The 18,549-nt window shown below is 45.1% G+C and overlaps 1 protein-coding gene across 2 annotated transcripts in view; it reads left to right on the top strand.

Annotated features, from left to right (window-relative positions):
- Nucleotides 1-18,549, top strand: part of MYO7A (myosin VIIA) — a 61,980-nt gene extending 43,431 nt beyond the window's left edge. For both annotated transcript variants that reach the window (XM_015645319.2, XM_015645297.1), the window contains 21 exons: nucleotides 2,139-2,258; nucleotides 2,968-3,141; nucleotides 4,316-4,543; nucleotides 4,864-5,034; nucleotides 6,031-6,148; nucleotides 6,430-6,556; nucleotides 6,671-6,840; nucleotides 6,936-7,126; nucleotides 7,679-7,803; nucleotides 8,526-8,683; nucleotides 9,174-9,327; nucleotides 9,442-9,597; nucleotides 9,952-10,057; nucleotides 13,033-13,146; nucleotides 14,202-14,289; nucleotides 15,067-15,173; nucleotides 15,373-15,558; nucleotides 16,434-16,550; nucleotides 17,012-17,095; nucleotides 17,625-17,744; nucleotides 18,460-18,549. In XM_015645319.2, coding sequence (XP_015500805.1) covers nucleotides 2,139-2,258; nucleotides 2,968-3,141; nucleotides 4,316-4,543; nucleotides 4,864-5,034; nucleotides 6,031-6,148; nucleotides 6,430-6,556; nucleotides 6,671-6,840; nucleotides 6,936-7,126; nucleotides 7,679-7,803; nucleotides 8,526-8,683; nucleotides 9,174-9,327; nucleotides 9,442-9,597; nucleotides 9,952-10,057; nucleotides 13,033-13,146; nucleotides 14,202-14,289; nucleotides 15,067-15,173; nucleotides 15,373-15,558; nucleotides 16,434-16,550; nucleotides 17,012-17,095; nucleotides 17,625-17,744; nucleotides 18,460-18,549 — 2,904 coding nt within the window. The remainder of the gene's footprint in view (nucleotides 1-2,138; nucleotides 2,259-2,967; nucleotides 3,142-4,315; nucleotides 4,544-4,863; nucleotides 5,035-6,030; nucleotides 6,149-6,429; nucleotides 6,557-6,670; nucleotides 6,841-6,935; nucleotides 7,127-7,678; nucleotides 7,804-8,525; nucleotides 8,684-9,173; nucleotides 9,328-9,441; nucleotides 9,598-9,951; nucleotides 10,058-13,032; nucleotides 13,147-14,201; nucleotides 14,290-15,066; nucleotides 15,174-15,372; nucleotides 15,559-16,433; nucleotides 16,551-17,011; nucleotides 17,096-17,624; nucleotides 17,745-18,459) is intronic.

Below are 18,549 nucleotides of genomic sequence, written 5' to 3'. Positions count from 1 at the left end.
GAAGCACTTGTCAGAAATAATTTATAAGTAGTTCTGGAGACTCAGACATAGAATCAGACAATCCCAGGATCATAGAATCATAGAGGCATAGAATGGTTTGGGTTGGAAGGGATCTTTATAAGTCATCTAGTTCAACCCTGCTGCCAGGAGGGCATTCCTTCTGGTTCCTAGACCAGATTTCTCAGAGTCCCATTCAGCCTGGCCTTGAATGTTTCCAGGGATGAGGCAGACACAATTTTTCTGGGCAACCTGTTCCACTCTCTTACCCTACCCTTATAGGAAAGAATTTATTCCTTATGCCAAATCTAAACCTGCCCTCTTTTGGTTTAAAGCAACTTCCCTTTGTCCTGTCATTCCATGCCCTTATCATGAAGTCCCTCTCCAGCTCTCTTGTATCCCCTCTAAGGTCCAGAAGGTGCTCTAACATCTCCCTGGAGTCTTCCCTTCTCCAGGCTGAACATTCCCAGCTCTCTCAGCCTGTCCCCATAGCAGAGGTGCTCCAACCCTCAAGTGTCTTAGCAGCCTCCTCTGGGCTTGCTCCAACAGCTCAGCATCTTTCCTGTGCTGGGGCCCCAGAGCTGGATGCAGTGGGATCCCAGTGGGATCTGGTTAGGGCAGAGCAGGGAGGCAGAATCTCCTCCCTCGCCCTGCTCCCCACACTGCTGGTGATGCAGGCCAGGACATGTTGGGTCCACACTGTGAGTGCACACTGGTGGGTCATACTGAGCTTCTTGTCCATGGATACACTCAAGTCCTCCTTCCCAGGATTAGTCTCAATCCATTCTCTGTCCAGCCTGTATTTGGGATTGCCACAGCCCAGGTGCAGGAAATTGCTTTTGTCCTTGTTGAACTTCCTGTGGTTCATGCAGGCCCAACTCTTAACCATGTCCAAGTGCCTCTGGATGGTATCCATTTCCTTTTATGATTCTGTCATTCAAAAGTATCAATTAGAACTCAACATTATAAGAAGGATTTCACTGATAATGAGGCAGGTCTTCAATATGTATTCCTGCTCCCAAATATTCAAGTTGTGCTTTGGATCCCATTAGACACCTTTATCGCATCATGTGTTAAACATGGGCCAAGACACATTAGCACTCCTGTTCCTTGCACCTTTCTTTCAACCAGCAGCAGGCCTAGGTGGGAAGGTTCAGTCAGAGGGAGGTAGGAATGTGAAAAAATAAGTAATTGCATAGTTCATTATTAGCAATAGCATAATTAAAACTGCACTTTTACATTGCATCAACTGCTTACTATCGTTTGCAGAAGATCTCATCCCTATAACCTGCTTGTATCATGTAGGTACTTCATAATGTCTCTGTAAGTTACGATTGACAGAGTTATCTGTCTCTCTAGCCATGTTATTTATGGCTGACAGTGTTATAAAGCAGTCTGTGTTTCTGAAGGAATAACTGTGTGCTATCGTTCAGAGAACTCTTTATCTTAATATAAAGTCTCTCAGAAAAATTCAATTTACAGATTTTTTAGTCTTAGCTAACATTTTGGCCAAGATGGTGGTGTAATATTTTTAAGTGTGTTTACTTTCATATTGTGGAAATCACTGGATTTAATTTTCTCTACAATAATGTTGTATTTTTAACATGTACTGAAGTGCTTCAAATTCTGGTTTAGGCCAAAATGCAATTTAAAATCTGACTGAGGAGATATCTGTTTAATGTCACTCTGAAAGACGTTTTGTGCTGTCAGTTAAATGTTCTGAATGGCATTCAGTTACAATTCCCCTGAATCATTACTTACACATCTTTTTCATTCACTCCCATCTTTTTGACCAACACTCAATAATATTTTATAACACATCTTTAAAATATAAAGATAGAAATCACTGGGCACCAATAGCAGAAACAGAAAAGTTGTTTCACTGGCTTCAGTCAAAGGTCTGTCTAGTCTGGTATCTTACCTCCTCTGAGGCCAGAAATGCACAGTAGAAGAACTAGGGCAGGGGTGCAGACTGTCCTACTCCCTCTCAGCTCCCAGCAGTGTGATGTAGGAACATCTGAGCCTGAGTGGTATCACTGTCATTAGTCACAGAGGGCTTTTCTCCAGTAAAACATTACTTTTTGCAAATGATCGGCCTCTTAAGCCAAAAGTCTGAACAATGTGTTCCCTGCTGCCAACAGTATTTAAGGAACTTTATCAACGGAGGCCCCCCAGGTTATGCTCCCTATTGTGAAGAGAGGCTGAGGCGGACGTTTGCCAATGGGACAAGGACACAGCCACCCAGCTGGCTGGAGCTGCAGGTATGAGCCCCTCCATTGCCTCCCCAGGGAACTGGGGCTCAAAGTTTAAGCCTTTCACTGTCACAAGAACCACATCTCTGTCAGGACAGAACGTGGGACAACAAAGTGCCTATTTCTGTCAAGAATTTTCACGAAATTCCAACATATTGCATTCCCCGTACATCCTGGATTTGCTCCAGGGTATGTTGAAGATCAATCCTCTTGGCTGCATCAGTATTTGTAAATTAAATGTGTGCTGTTGGCATTGAGGCCAGCTGGCACAGAGCAAGCCCCTGTGTGTTCAAAGGAACTGTCTTCCAGATGAAGGTGGCTGCAGGCAAACTGTCTCCTGTGAGTGGTCCCTGGGACTTGTTTGGGGATAATTATAGCTGGAACAGGTAGTTTGTGCAAAAATTTCTCATTTTCTAAACTGATTTGCAGAATATACAGTTGTGCTCCAGTGTCCATGAGCATTTCCAAGCATGCTTGTGTTTTCTGGATTAGGCATCTTGATGACTGAATGTATTAAATAAAATATCTGTGGCTTCCACATGCTTCCAGTGGCTGACTGCACATTATCCTGTTGATAAATACGGTGGTGTCGCACTGAGAAGCAGCCAGTCAGTGGGATCAGGAATTAGTAAGTGGTTACCAGAGTAGGGTAAAGAGTATGCAGGTAAATAGTACTGAAATACACGTAACATTATAAAGTTTGACTTTAATCCTTTAGGCAACCAAGTCCAAGAAACCGATCATGCTGCCTGTCACATTTATGGATGGGACAACAAAGACACTGTTGACAGACTCTGCAACAACTGCTAAAGAGCTCTGTAATTCTTTGGCTGACAAAATCAGCCTGAAGGACCGATTTGGCTTTTCACTCTACATTGCACTTTTTGACAAGGTATATCTTAAGTCCTGTTCCTGAATAGTTCTGGGAAAGAAGTGGGAGGTTTCTCCTTGCTGTCAGATAACTTCCAGAAGGCAGAGGGATTATTTCTACAGTACAAGTGTCAGCATGGTTTTCACAAAAAGAGTAGTCAAATTCTGAAGCTGGGTTGTAGGAAAATGTCTCTCCTTGGAGATATTCAGAATTTAACAGGAAAATGCACAGAGAAACCCATTCAAAGATGCACCTGTTCTGACCAGTATGGTGGACCAGAAACCTTCAGAAATTCCTTTCCTTCTATACATGTGTGTGATGCTATTCTCTTACTCTTAGTTAAGCTTCTTAGAAATGAATTTCCAGTAAAACATCCTAGATGGATTCTTTATGCAAGGGAGCCAATTAAATTTAATTGGAAAGCTAACAGTTTAAATTAAGCTTCCAAAATGAGCTAAAATCCGGACTGCAATGCCTGCATTGGCATTTAACCTGGTTTATTTAACCTTAAAATATATATTTTTCAGAAATTCTGTTAAAATAAAGGTGAGCGTAAATGAGAGGGGTAAAGCTTCATCAGGTGAGACAACAGCTGCAAGTCAATGAAACTCAAGTATTCCAAGAGCTGCTGTGTAAGAAGATGAAGCATGTTCTCACCTACATTGTGGCCACCTCTGCCTCTAGGTGGAGAAGAAAATAGTTTATACTCTGATTTCTTTATCTTTTTTGATGAGGCATTCAGCAAGGGATGCTAGGTCTGAGGAGATACAGTGCTTTGGGGAGTTCACAGCAGACCCCAGTGAGAAGACAGGTACATTTTTGTAAAGGATAGACTATTTTATTCTGGGTTTTTTTGACGCTTAGCTAGGTTGGATCCAAGCCCATGACTTTGAAACAGTGTTTTTCAAAGCACAGTATGAATCAACAGTAGTTTAAAATGGGACCATTGACTTTGGTGATTCATGTTGATGCTCTCCTTTCAGTCTGGATGAGAAACTGGAGCTCAAAATGGAATGGCTCATCCAGCCATGCTGCAGAACTTGGCTGGCTAGATGACATAGAACCATTGATTATTCTGATTATTTTGACTATTTGGATTATAAAGGTAGTCTGAGTGACTCAAAAATAGATCTCTCTACCTAAAAAGGTCTACATTTGGTCAGATGAAAGCCACATTTCTCTCTGCCCTGCCTAGGTGTCCTCGTTGGGGAGTGGCAATGACCATGTGATGGATGCTGTGTCCCAGTGCGAGCAGTACGCCAAGGAGCAGGGAGCGCAGGAGCGCAACGCACCATGGCGGCTCTTCTTCAGGAAGGAGATCTTCACGCCCTGGCACAACCCCAGTGAGGACAACGTGGCCACCAATCTCATCTACCAACAGATTGTGCGAGGGGTGAAGTTTGGGGAGTATCGGTGTGACAAGGTATGTGACCTCAGCAGCTCCCAGTCTGGTCTGACAAGTGTCTTTGAGATAGTGAAATAGGTTACAACAAGGGAGATGATAAATATTCCTTCCTGGACTATGAACAATGACTATGTTAAGGCTTAATCATAGCTTTTAGTGGTCAAAGTCCTGAACTTTACATGTGCAAAAAACTGCAAAAGGTGAAGTTCTCCCAAAATGAAGCATCCCCACACAATTCTGTAGTACACCCAGCCTCCACAACAGGCTCGTTGAGTGGTGGAGGATGAATGTTGTGATGACTTGCTGACAGCATCAGTTTGGTTTGTTGGCTCCCACAGGAAGAAGATCTGGCAGAACTGGCTTCCCAGCAGTACTACGTGGACTATGGGTCAGAGATGGTACTGGAAAGGCTGCTAAATCTAATTCCATCCTACATTCCAGACAGAGAGATCACAGCTTCAAAAACAGTGGAAAAATGGGCTCAGCTCATTATAGCTGCACATAAAAAGGTGGGACAATAGATCACCTGTCGAGGACCACATCATGCTTCAATAGCTTCATGTGCCTTTTAAACATATGTCAGACATCATAGCTCAACTCTTAGCCTGGTCTGAAGCTAAAATAATGAGAAAGGGCAGGGCTTGTACTAACCATATTCAGCTTTACCACTGGTTGTTATGCAAGATCTGACAGAAGACATCCTGCAAAGATTTACTGTGAGATGCAGAACGCCATCTCTGGGGTGGCATTCCTGTTACACGAGATTGTGGTGTCACCAGTTGTATTTCAGAGGTGGTTTTGTGTCTCTGGGTAATGTCAGGAATTTATTATGCTGAGCTTTGTATAAAACCTTCCTGACTTCAATTAGAACATTTGTGATGCTCTCACACTGCAACACTTTCCATAAGTCATTACCCAGTACTCATGATGCCATGAGGGGTGATGTTCCTGGTATGAGGATGGGCATTCATGTAACATCAGGAGCCAGCTTCAGATTAGGACCCCTACTATATAAACATATCCAAGTGCATTAGGAGTCTCATCTCAGTGTAGTGTCAGTGGAGATAGAGGGATTCACTTGGATCTTGCACATCCCCTGTCAGTCTGTCAGCTTTGTACAGAAGTGTCAGGTGTCTAAGGATGCCCTAAATAAGGGGCTTAAGGGCTGATGAGTGTCAGCTTCCAACTAAAGGAATGTCAAGCTGAAAAGTAAACACTTACTTTAGGGAAACCCACAGTCAGCTGAGACAAGCCTTACAGAGACTGGTCACTCCAGATACCTGCCCAGCCTTCTCCAAGTCAAATTATTCCATAAAGTGGGAACTGAAGGCCAGGACTTTGCCCAAACTGTCTCTTGTTCCTGTAGTAGTTTGGCCCTTAGCCACGCTGAGACTTCCATTAATATTTGTTCCAAGATTTTCATTTCATGGAATGATTTTCCTTGCTCTTTTCCTGGATATAACTGTGTTTTGCTTCATGTTGGTTGTGGTTTGCTTTTCCTGCAGGGAATTTATACTCAGAAGAGGGCGGACCCAAAAAAGGTCAAGGAAGAAGTGGTGGATTTTGCACGTTTCAAGTGGCCTTTGCTGTTTTCTCGGTTTTATGAAGCCTTCAAATTCTCAGGTGAGTCAGGAGAGCACATCCTCAGAGCACAAGATGCTCTAAAAAGCAAAAGGAAGGAGAGATGGGGATTCCACAGACAAGAAGGGAACCATCTAGCTGGTCTTTTTGGATGCATTATTTTTTGTTGCGTCCTGATTAGCAATGGCTCAGGCTATAGGTCTGCCACTATTTCTTGCCCTTTAAAAAACACAGAGCTTTTTGATCATTGCATCCTCCTTTGGAATGTTTTCTGTATCCTAACACCTTTCATCAGCTGATTGAATGTCTTATCTTCAACCCAGGACCAAGTCTGCCTAAAAATGATGTGATTGTAGCTGTCAACTGGACAGGGGTGTACTTTGTGGATGAACAGGAGCAGGTTCTCTTAGAGCTCTCTTTCCCAGAGATCACAGCTGTGTCAAGCAGCAGGTAAGGAGAAATAGACTTGGCTGACAATCTTACCATAGATCAGTTCTTTTCCAGGCTTTGCCTCTGGATGTCATTATGTTTCATGTTTATGTCTCCTATAAAAATATATCCCAGAGGAGGAAAGCTGCAAGGGCAGAGCTTCACCCTGGCCACCATTAAAGGTGATGAATACACTTTCACCTCCAACAATGCAGAGGATATCCGGGACCTGGTGGTGACCTTCCTTGAAGGACTAAGGAAACGATCCAAGTATGTGGTCACTCTCCAAGACAACCCAAATCCAGGCAAGTAAATAGCCCAGCTCACTGGTAAACATATAGATAAATTTAATATTCCTGAGGAATTTGAAAAAAAAACAATTCAAACCAATTTTTTGCAGTGGGAGAGGAATCTGGGTTCCTCAGCTTCCTTAAAGGAGACCTGATAGTTCTGGACCAGGACACAGGAGAACAAGTGATGAACTCGGGTTGGGCTAATGGGTTCAATGAACGGACCAAGCAGAGAGGGGATTTCCCAACTGATTCAGTCTATGTCTTGCCTACAGTCACCATGCCTCCACTGGAGATCGTGGTAAGTAATCTTACAGAATTACACTACTTGGTACAACGTCCAGGGAGGTCGAAACCTTCATGAAGTGCTTAGATCTGGCCAGAGTCTCCCTGAACATAAGGGAGAAACCAAAGTGGATGAGACAGGTGACAAGTTGTCCAAGGCAAAAGTGATCTCAGCCTTTTTTCTGATCTTGGCACTCAGGACACCACAAACTTGTGACTTGGAATATCCATATATTTTGCTAAACTCTTCCTGCTGGCCTGATTGCTTAAAGGTGTATTTTTGGTTGGAGGGAACTGCTACACTCACATATGGATCTGTGGGTTCCAGAGCACATTATCTTCCTTAGGGAATGATCCACACTGTGGAAATACCTGTTATTCCTTGCTTTAGTGACTGAGAATGACACAGAGAAGTGAAAATTGTACAGTTCTAACCGACTGTTAATGGGAATTGATGGATTATTCTCATTGCCACTGTTCTTGTTTTATATCTCCTTCCTCTCTTTGAATACATCAGATATATTTTATTTCAAATATACCAGGTAACAGAGAGCTTTTCATCCCATAGGCCCTGGTCACAATGACCCCTGACCAACGACAAGATGTTATCAGAACCTCTCAGATGGCAATTTCAGACAGTGAAGAAAGAGTAAAGCCATACACCTTGGAGGAATTTTCCTATGATTACTTTAGGTGATTTTTTTTTTAAACCATTCTCAAAAATTATAGGAATCCCTCGGCAGGTAACGTGGAAATCAGGAACATTTTGCTACTGGAAAAGACTCTGAATACCCCATTTTTGTACAGCTGCAACCTCTGGTTTAGGTCATGGCATTTGAACTGCAGTTTTTCCACAGATAAGGTTTTATAAAGGATTTCTTCTCAGCAGTGGTGTAGCAATTTGAAATTTAATATTATATGGGAGGATGTGCTTAGGCTATATAGGCATTTTCATCTCAGCTCCAAAAATTTAAATGTGCACCACTGGTGAATGCAGCTGACCAACGCTCCCACTTTTGTTTGGATGGGCTGGCAATCCAAACAGGCTGATCAGTTCCTCTGAGATGTTTTCCCCTTGTCAGGCTTATACTGTTAGGTGATATTCTTTCATTGTGACTGCCCTGACCATTCATTGCCATCATCCTTCCCATGGTTAGAAGCGTTTTGGGATAGGATGGGTGTGGTGTCATTACTGGGGTAGGGTCTATAAGAGATTCTTCTGAGCCATAGGAAAGTGCAAGTGGTTCTCTTTCAGCAGAACTGGAGCTGGATACATGCTAAATTGTGATGTCCCATTTGTTGTAAGAGCTCTTTTTCCGGGTGCTGTGAGCAACTGTCCTAGGTGAAACATTGGCTGTAAGCTGTTCCTATTATCCCTGTAATCTCTCCACCTCTTGCTTTGCATTTGCCACCAGGCCACCTCCAAAACACACCCTCAGCCGGGTGATGATCACCAAGAGCCGTGGCAAGGACAAGCTGTGGTGTTACACCCGTGAGCCCATCAAACAGCCACTGCTGAAGAAGATCCTGGGCAGCGAGGAGCTGTCCCAAGAAGCCTGTATGGCCTTTATTGATATCCTTCCTCTGCTTGGGAGTGCCCTTCGGCAACAAGTCTGATAGGCAAAGGGCTGACCAGGCTTTTTAGGGCTCCGAGCAAAGCCCAAAGAAATATTTGTGGTCCCTCTTAAGGGCTGTGGGACCATGTCACAGGCTTGGAGATGGGTCTGCGCCAGAAATCTGTACTTTAACATCCTTGAAATCTGAGGTGTCTACTTAATCAGTGAGGATTCAGGGAGCAGTTATTGAGTCCTGCTGGTCCACATTCACTAGTGCTGTTCTGTCTTGGTTCAGCTGACTCTCTGCCAAGTGCACCTGCTATGGATGCCCTAAAGCCCTAATCAATGTGCAGACCAGTCCACATGGCCTTGGGGACAGAGTTTGATGCCTGAATATCCCTTTGCAGGCACTTCCATAGTCATGTGTAGCATGTCTTTAACAGCATCATCAACAGAGGGGCTTCACCAAATATCCCAGTTAGCTCATCCTTGACTCCTGCCTCCCACCTGTGCTGAAATATATGGGTGACTACCCATCCAAAAGGACCCGCTCAGTCAATGAGCTGACAGACCAAATATTTGAAGGTGCCTTGAAAGCTGAACCCCTAAAAGATGAAATCTACTGCCAGACCCTCAAGCAGCTCACGGACAACCACATCAAGTAAGAGCTGTTTGTTCCCCTTGGCCCAAATGCATTATACTGTGTTGGGCAAAGCAGATCTGAAGTGTTTGTGCCACAAATAATTTTTTTCCTCCTGGGTCTCTTCTTGTGCAGATACAGTGAAGAGAAAGGCTGGGAGTTGCTGTGGTTGTGTACAGGCCTTTTCCCTCCAAGTAACATCCTCCTGCCCCACGTCCAGAGGTTCCTGCAATCCCGGAAACATCACCCCTTGGCAGCAGACTGCATCCAGAGACTCCAGAAAGCCCTACGGTATGGCACTGAAAGACCTCCTAGCCCTAGCTGTGCCACAACATCCAAATATGTGTGAAAAAGTACAACTGGGAGATATTTTGGTGACTGGGGGCACAGTGAAAGCTCACAGCCTCTGTCTCTATTCCACCAAACTGAAATGGACAATGGGTTGCTGATAAGCAGTGCAGAAAAACAGAAATTAATCAATTTCATCCATGTCCATTTAAGTCACTTTCTTCTTTTTAGAAGGAAAATAAATCTTAAGAAAGTAGCTGAAGTTACTCAAAAAGAATATGCATTAAAAAAGGAAGATTTAAACAAAGGATTCTTGCTATGATGATGCTGTGATACTTGCCACCTCCTGTTTTTCAGGAATGGATCCAGAAAATACCCGCCCCATCTAGTAGAAGTGGAAGCCATTCAACACAAAACAACCCAAATTTTCCACAAGGTTTACTTCCCTGATGACACTGATGAGGTAAATGGGGGAGAAGGAAATGCTTTTCTGTTGGCATGGCTGTCAATCTGCTTATTAAAATCTCAGAGGAGGTTAATATTGGTTCTGATTTAGAAAAGCTCAGCCTTTCCAGAAGCCTCTGGGCCAAAGCATTACAAGAAGAATCCATCCTTTTCTATTCGGATTTGGTGCAAGTGGTGTTTTTCAAGATATGGGTGCTTTGCCAGTGTTCACTAGAGGCTTTAGAGTTTGACTGCAGAAAGAGGGAAACTGGATAGGTTCATCCATTCACTCAGAGTAGCTCACAGGCCTTGGCTTTCAGTTATTCAGAGCCTAAACCAACAGATATTGTCCACCCAACAATACCCAGAGGGGGGTACCATGAGGCCCCCCCCCCCCCAGGAACTGGGCAGACTATTGCAGCACTGGCAAGTGGGTGACTGAGATTACCCCTTCTGACCTGAGATGACACAGAGATCATACCTGCACTCAGAAAGCTCTCACTAAGCATCTGATATGCTGATAAGGGAGCTAGTCATATTGATGCCAGAGCAAATAGGCATGTTCTTGCAGATGCTGCTGTCTCACCTACTGATTAGTCTTCCTATGAGGCTCACATCTCTCTCTTCCCTCATACCCTTGGGTACAACTAAATTTCCCTGTTTCCAAGTGGGTTTACTTGTAAAACAGTCCACACCCATGGAAAGAAAAGGACTATTCCTCTGCAGCAGCTGTGAGTGCCCTGGTTTATCTGTAATGGAGTGTTGAGAGAATTCTTGGGGTTTCTCATCATTTTATTTTTTCTTGTGTGACCAGCAATGAGCATGACACTACTTCATACACATGCATCTCTGTGAGAGCCAGTAGAAGGAAGCAGTGGGGACTTCTACACTTGGATGCGTTTACTGTGATCCATTTGGCAATGGAAGTCACTAGGTGGACTGGCAGAGTAGCATCATTCCAGTACAACATGCATCTGGCACTGAAGTGCTGCTGAGCATTAGCAGTACTGAACCCCAGATCAGACTCTTGTGGGATGTGGAACATGGTGGTTCAGCTGTGCATGTGGTGGTCAGAAGCTTAAGTTCCTTAAACTGCTATGAGCTGAATCTGTTTCAGAGCAAAACTGAGGTGTAGTGGTTTCAGAAACTGGGCAGAAACACCAATTAAGTGTAGTGGTTTTGGTTTATTTCCCAGCCAATAGACCAATTATTGTAGTGGTTTTAGTGCTGGCCAAACACCAGTGCACCCACTAACATTATTTACTCATTTCCTGCTGTGAGATATGGATTAGGAGGAGGGCAAAGCAGGCTTTGCCCTCCTTTAAAGGGTATAAAGAAAAGCTTTATTAACAGAATTAAATGAAAAATAATAAGAAAATTAGAATAAACCTTCAGGACACTTCTCCTTCCCCCACACCCTCTTTTCTTTCCCACTGACAACATAAAGAGACAAAAACTGGGACTTTCAGTCAGTTTACCACCCCTAAAATAGTCTTTCTTCAGTTCACTTAGGGAGAGGAGTCTCTCTTGCCATGCCATGAAGACTTCTCCAGAAGAAACAGTTGTCTTGTGGCTTCAATATCACAGCAAACTGGCCACTTGGGAAAGGAAAATCTGCTCACAGTGTGAAAGTCCCTCCCATCTCTTGCAGCTTTCCCAAAGCTGCATTCATGGGCCATGTCAACTTATTGGGGTGCTATTTTAAGGATGAGCTATTCTAGCATAAAAACAAAAAATTATTTTCATCCATCTCTGGCAACAGCGGTTTTTTTCTTCTATTCCTGAGGCAAAGTTTTTCAACTCTCATCTCTCTCTGTCCAAGCTTCTCATTGGATTACTGCTACTGTAACATCTGCTTATTTCAACACTGGTGCTCCTACTCCCACCTGTGGTTAGAACGCTGCACCCCACAATGAATTCCATGAATAACAGGGAAAAAACAAAGTCTGGCTGCTGGCGCCATCCCTGCATACAGGGGGCTGGAAACAAAAAAACTGCTGCCACCCTTTTTGTCCTTCTGTCCACAGCATAGTTGGCTAAAAGTGGCTAATCGAAGTCCATTACCAGTCATACTGAGATAGCCGCAGCTGCACGGTGCCACCGCGGTCACACCAATTTTGGCTGTGCAGTCCTGGCCGCATGGCCGCTCCCAGATCGGGATGCTGGTGGCCACTCCTGGTCCCAGAGTAAACAAAGTTCATTTGCAAGCCATGCCAAAATAGCCACAGCCATGTGGCACTGCCCTGGCTGCACAGCGCTGGCCTGGCCAGTTTCCTTACAAAAGTCAGACCAAAAAGAGCTTCCCATGGGCTAGCCCATCCTTAAATATGTTTTAACAGGGACATATTCAGCCCTTGTAAGTGGTTTGATCTTCCAAACTAGGCAGCTGATTGGCTCTTCCAGGTCCCCACAGCTGAAAACTGGACTTTCTTAAACCATGATATGAGGCAATGTAAATGCTGAGCACAGCTCAAAAGGCAGAACCAGAATTGGGATGTGCATACAAATGGGACAGACCTTTAAACATCGTATCCTTTAGATATTCGTCCAACAGGAATTATTTTTCCTCTAGTCAGCTGTCTAGAAACCAGGTCTAAGCCAGGCATCTAACTTCCTCATCATCACTGGAGAGACAGTTGGGACAAATCAGCCTGGAGGTCTCTCACTCTCTCTTTCCCACCCCTCTTTCCTCAAATAAATAGTTCTGACACTTCACTGTTACATCAGAAAAATCTCTTGCATTGCCTGGGGAGCTCTGGATAAACCACAGGATATTAATACAGCATCACAAAGTACAATGGTACAGCAGTAGCATGACAGAGCTTCTGCAATATCCCTTCTGATGCACAGAGCCCCAGTCCTCAATGTCACTGATTTCACTGGTGGTGGGCATCTAAACCCCTGTGTGTGTGTGTGTGTACCTGGAGTTCCTCAAAGAGAGCAAAAAGGGAAATTAACCCTTAGACAGAAGTGGTGATCTTCCTCTCTTTGTAGGCATTTGAGGTGGAATCCAGCACAAAAGCCAAGGACTTCTGCCAGAACATTTCCAACAGGCTTCTCCTGAAGTCCTCTGAGGGCTTCAGCCTCTTCGTCAAAATCTCTGACAAGGTGAGTGACCCACCCAGAGGCTGAAGTACCTGGGACAACCCACTTGCCAGTGGGTACACATTGGTGGAGCCAGAGCTGTGTGGTGAGAAGCATTTCCCTACAAGCTGTGTGACATATCTAAGTCAGATCTAACCTGATACAGGTGAGGTTTGCAGTCCTATAGCCCTGCCTTATAGCAGTCACCCCAAAGGACTTAAAGCACAGACAGGCAAAGCCCTCCTAGCCTGTTGCTGAATTGTGTTTATAAGAAAATACCAAGTAAGAAAAATGCATAGCTTAGAGCTGCCTCTGGCAACTGGGAGAAATCTATGGAGATATCATCAGGAAAGGAAAGGAAGTGTTGTGGTGAAACAGGTTGCAATAAGGAGTAATGGATGAAATTAGAGACAGAGCCCAAAGCAAGGTGCTGTCATTGGCTTTCTCACATCAGCAGTTTATAACACATTAGTGTAAGAAGTACAGAGCAGAGAGCAACAACTGCAGGAGATGGGCTGGGCAGTGGCCAACCCTGCCTGTGGAGTCTTGCCACTAGTTTGGGGCACCAAAATATAAGAAGGAAATAAAGCTGTTAGAGAGGCTGTGGCAATGGTGGAGGTCCTTGAGGGGAAAGCTATGTGAGGAGCAGCTGAGGTCACTTGGTTTATTCAGCCTGAAGGACTGAGAGGAGACCTCATTGCAGTCTGCAACTTTCTCATGAGAGGAAGAGGAGGGGAAGACATTGCTCTCTCCTCTAGGTTGACCAGTGATGACGCTCAAGGGAATGGCATGAAGCTGTGTCAGGGGACATGTAGGCTGGATACTAGGAAAAGGATCTTCACATAAAGGGTTGTTTGGCACTGGACCAGACTCCCCAGGGAGGCGGTCGTGGCACCAAGCCTGACAGATTTCAAGGAGCTTTTGTACAATGCTGTTAAGCACATGCTGTGATTCTTAAAGATATCCTGTGCAGGGCCAGAAGATGAGCTTTGATGACCTTGCTGGGTCCCTTCCAGCTCAGGATATTCTGTGATCCTATTGTATGACTTGCTTATGACTATCTACTGTGTCCCTGCCAGGTCATCAGTGTGCCAGAGGGAGATTTCTTCTTTGACTTTGTGAGACACCTGACAGACTGGATAAAGAAAGCAAGACCAGCAAAAGATGGTAATGATAACTTTTTTCCAGTCTGGGACACACTCAACCTTCCTACAGCCCTCCAGCCGTTTGAAACAAGATTGACCGCATAGTCTGCCACAAGTATTGGAACAGGCTGTACACAAAAGTGGTGGAATCACTGTCCTCTAGTGTTCAAAAAAATGTAGATGTGGTGCTTAGGGACATGGTATGGTGCTCCTGGCAGTGTTAGGTTAATGGTTGGACTCAGAGATCTTTTCCAACCTCAGTGATTCTGTGATCTGTCAGGCCACACTTGTGGGGGTGGTGCTCTCTGCACCATCCCTGGGGACATCACCTAGGAGGTGGTCCATCCAGGAGCAGGAAAACCTCTGTTCCAAGGCTAGTCCTGGCCCCTGTGAGAAACACCTGCTGGAGGGCATCTCTCCAGGAAGTGCCTGCAGGAAGGTTTCAGTGGTGGGATTGATCTCACCTCACTGACCACATCCAAAGGGGAATTGGTTGCAGCTCTGCTGAATTTACCAGTGGCTGCAGGACACAGGTGCCTCCAGGGTAGAACTCTGTCCTGTGTTAGAAGTGGGTACTATCAATGAAGTACAGTTGTGCAAGTGAACCTAGACACTTTTTACAATTTATTAAAGGTTTGCGTGGCAGTGATGTTGTTTGTTCTGCACAGTCAGAACCCATTTGGCCTTGTGAATGCCCTGTCCCTGCAAACTGTGATGGCACATGGGCACTGCTGGATGCAGACACCGATTGCCAGCTGGCACTCACACCATCACTCTTATGTTTACATCATATACACAGGTATAGTGCCTTCCCTCACCTACCAAGTGTTCTTCATGAAAAAACTGTGGACCAACACAACGCCTGGAAAAGACTCGATGGCAGACTCAATCTTCCACTATTACCAGGTGTGCCGGGACTCTGCAGTAGCAGTGGAGACTTGGGAGGGATTAGAAATAGGTTGCAAAGACTTGTCCATCTGCAGATGTTCTCAGGGAATAGCCTCTTAGCCAGGGGCTGGATACCTACACAAACTCCATTTAACATCTGAGGGTGAAGGTCCATGCACATCCTCTCTATCTTTCTGTTGTTCCTTCCTCCATACAGGAGTTACCAAAGTACCTGCGTGGCTACCACAAGTGCTCACGGGAAGAGGTCCTGCAGCTGGCAGCTCTCATCTACCGGGTCAAGTTTGAGGATGACAAGTCCTATTTCCCCAGCATCCCCAAACTCCTGAAGGAGCTGGTGCCTCAGGACCTCATCCGGCAGCTCTCTCCAGATGACTGGAAAAGGGTAAACCAACAGCTTGATTCATATACTAGGCCTGGCTGGGAGAAGCCCAGACTCTCAGGTGACTTGTCTGACATTCAGTGTTGAAGCTGGACTGCCAGAATCAGTGACACCTGGTCCTTCTTGGGCCTTACCAGAGCTTCAGCTTCCCTGGTACCACTGAGAGGAGAAATTGTACATGCATGTTCACATACACATGCCTTGCCTTGGGTTTTCTTTATCCTGAGACTGTGGCTGTAGTGGTGGATGCAAAGCCAGATGGAAACATGCTAAGAGATGGTCTCGTGAAGAGGTGGTCTGTCATTTAATGCAGACTACTGAGTAAAGGGGTAATTCTTCCTGCTTTACACGGGGAGAGCTGTGGCACAGGTGAAAACAGGTCTAGCCTTAAAATATTAGAGGTGTCTCACTGTCAAGAAATAGTCTGATAAGTCCTTTCTGCTTCCTATCTGATATCAGCATCTCTGGGTTGAAGATCTCTCAGTCTCCTCTGCTGCATAAATTGGATAATCAAAATTTATAATCTCTTTAATGGAGCCACCAGCTCAGCTTATCTAGAAAGGATCTACCTTGGTTCCACGCCGTGCTCTGGTGATCAGCCAGCACTTTTTTGACCTGTTATTGGAATAGAGACTAGAACCAAACATCAAGGTCAGGTTGGACAGCACCCAGAGCAACCTGCTCTAGGGGAAGGCAGCCCTGTCCACTGCAGGAGGGTTGGACTAAATGATCTTTCAAAGGTCCCTTCCAACCCAAACTCTTCTATGAGTCTATGAGTCTATGAGTTCTATTGTTGTGGAACTGATGCTCCCTCCCTGCAAATATCCCTGGTGCCAGGTACTGCAAACCCTCCTTCTCTGTTGTGTTCTCTGTTGCAGTCCATCGTGGCATACTACAACAAACACGCGGGCAAAACAAGAGAAGAAGCCAAGCTTGCCTTTCTAAAGATTATCTTCAAGTGGCCTACATTTGGATCAGCATTCTTTGAAGTGAAGGTACCTGCCCTGGGGGTTCTCTGGCAGCTTTTAGCCAAGATCAGGAGCCCTGTACCACAGAGGGGTTCCACATCTAAACCAGGCTGGGACAATCCCAGCGAAACAGAGAAAATGTAATAGTCTTCATCAGTAAAGGGCAAATTCACTTGTTCGTTGCTGCCCTGCCTCTTTACACAGGCAGAATAATTGTAGAGCTTCAGCATATCTCAGTCTTTGGGGCTGCTCCCACAGCTGAGCTGCTGAACACACAAGAGCTTTTCTCTTTTTTGCCAAGGCAAAGGGGAACCTGTGGATTTCCAAGAGATGTGTCTCTATCCACCACAAACCAAATCCAGACCACCCACCATGGCACTGGAGTTCCATCAAGGACAGTAGAAGCCAGTGCTGTCAGAAGAAGACAGGGAATAGGGGTCTGATTTTGCTTGACACATCCCCTAACCAGTTTGTGTCATTTCCAACAGCAAACTACAGAGCCAAATTATCCAGAAATCCTTCTAATTGCCATCAATAAGCATGGAGTCAGCCTCATTGATCCCAAAACCAAGGTAAGCAAAACTAACTTGGCTATTCACGAGATGCGCCTGAGCCCAGTCCCCAAGTCCTCACAGAGGACATCCCAAAGAGCATGTTGTCCAGTACTTTGTGAGTTCCCTCTAAGCCAGGTTAGAAAGGCTGGATAGACAGAATATTTTCTGGAGACAGAAATTCACTGTTGCATAGAGCCAGCCCAGACTTTTTCAACAAAATATGGATTGGGAACATCAACTATTAGGGCCCTGTACCTGGAGGTTGCACACACTCCTTCCTTAATTCTTTAACAGGCAATAGGACAGGAGCTGGACTAGATGAGATCTTACTTCCACCACCTGCATGGTCATTCTAGTGTAGGAGTCCTTCACAAGCTCTGGAGGATCTGGAGTCTTGATCTAACTGCCATTCCCATGAGTCTCATCACAGTAGACATCCTTGGCCTGCTGTGATGGAAAGTGAACAGGGTCATGAGAAACGTCCACAGCCCCTCATGGAAGTTGAAGCTCTCTTGCATGTTGAGTGTCAGTTTTGTGTTCCCACCAGGATATTCTCATCACTCACCCCTTCACCAAGATCTCCAACTGGAGTAGTGGCAACACGTATTTCCACATAACCATTGGCAACTTGGTGAGAGGAAGCAAGCTGCTCTGTGAGACCTCCCTGGTAAGAAGCGTTAAAGATTAGACCAAATCCTGACTTTGCTAGTAAATTGTCTCAGGGATTCTCTGGGCTGAAAGTGGTCTCTCAGAAGAGCCGCTGATAACAGGTTTTTTCTTCTGATTTTCCCACGGCGCGGCTCAATGAAGCAGGGCTTTCACATGGTCCATCATCCAACAAACAAGCAAGCCTAAGATGCTTGGGATATTGCTGTGTCAGGAGCATGGGAGGCTGCTCCCTATCACTGGACTGAAAAACACATTAAAGCTGATATGGACCCAAGGGGTACTCTTGATCCCTTTAACCAATATCATTTATCCAGATTGTCCCTAGTAACAATCACAGCAATAAACCTCCTCCTAGATTCTCTTAAACCCAAAGCGCAAAGGATGAAAATTCCTTCTGGATTGATTGTTGCTCATCTGAGGCATTCAGTATTTTGTTGGCCATTTGAAAATTTATGTCCTATCCAAAGCTCCCTATGTCCTTAGCCTCAGCAACATCCTGGGACAGGGACTTCCTCTGTCTCAATGTTGCAATTTATCTTTGGACGCTGTTCCTCATGGTGGTGGCATTTCACCCAAGGAGAACAGTGGAATAGGTCAAAATGTACCTGAAAATTTAAAAGTCGAGAACTGGCAGCCAGTGTGTTCAGGAGGCACAAGCCAGAGACGGTAAGGTGTGCTCGAGAGGCTGGTAACATCTTCCCTCTCCTCCTCAGGGGTACAAGATGGATGATCTTTTGACCTCGTACATCAGCCAGATGCTAACAGCCATGAGCAAACAGAGGAGTGCAAAGGGCAGCAAGTGA

Source organism: Parus major, chromosome 1 (genome assembly GCF_001522545.3).
Source record: "Parus major isolate Abel chromosome 1, Parus_major1.1, whole genome shotgun sequence".
NCBI lineage: Eukaryota > Metazoa > Chordata > Aves > Passeriformes > Paridae > Parus > Parus major.
Note: the sequence above shows the minus strand (reverse complement) of the source record. Positions and strands in the feature narration are given on the sequence as shown.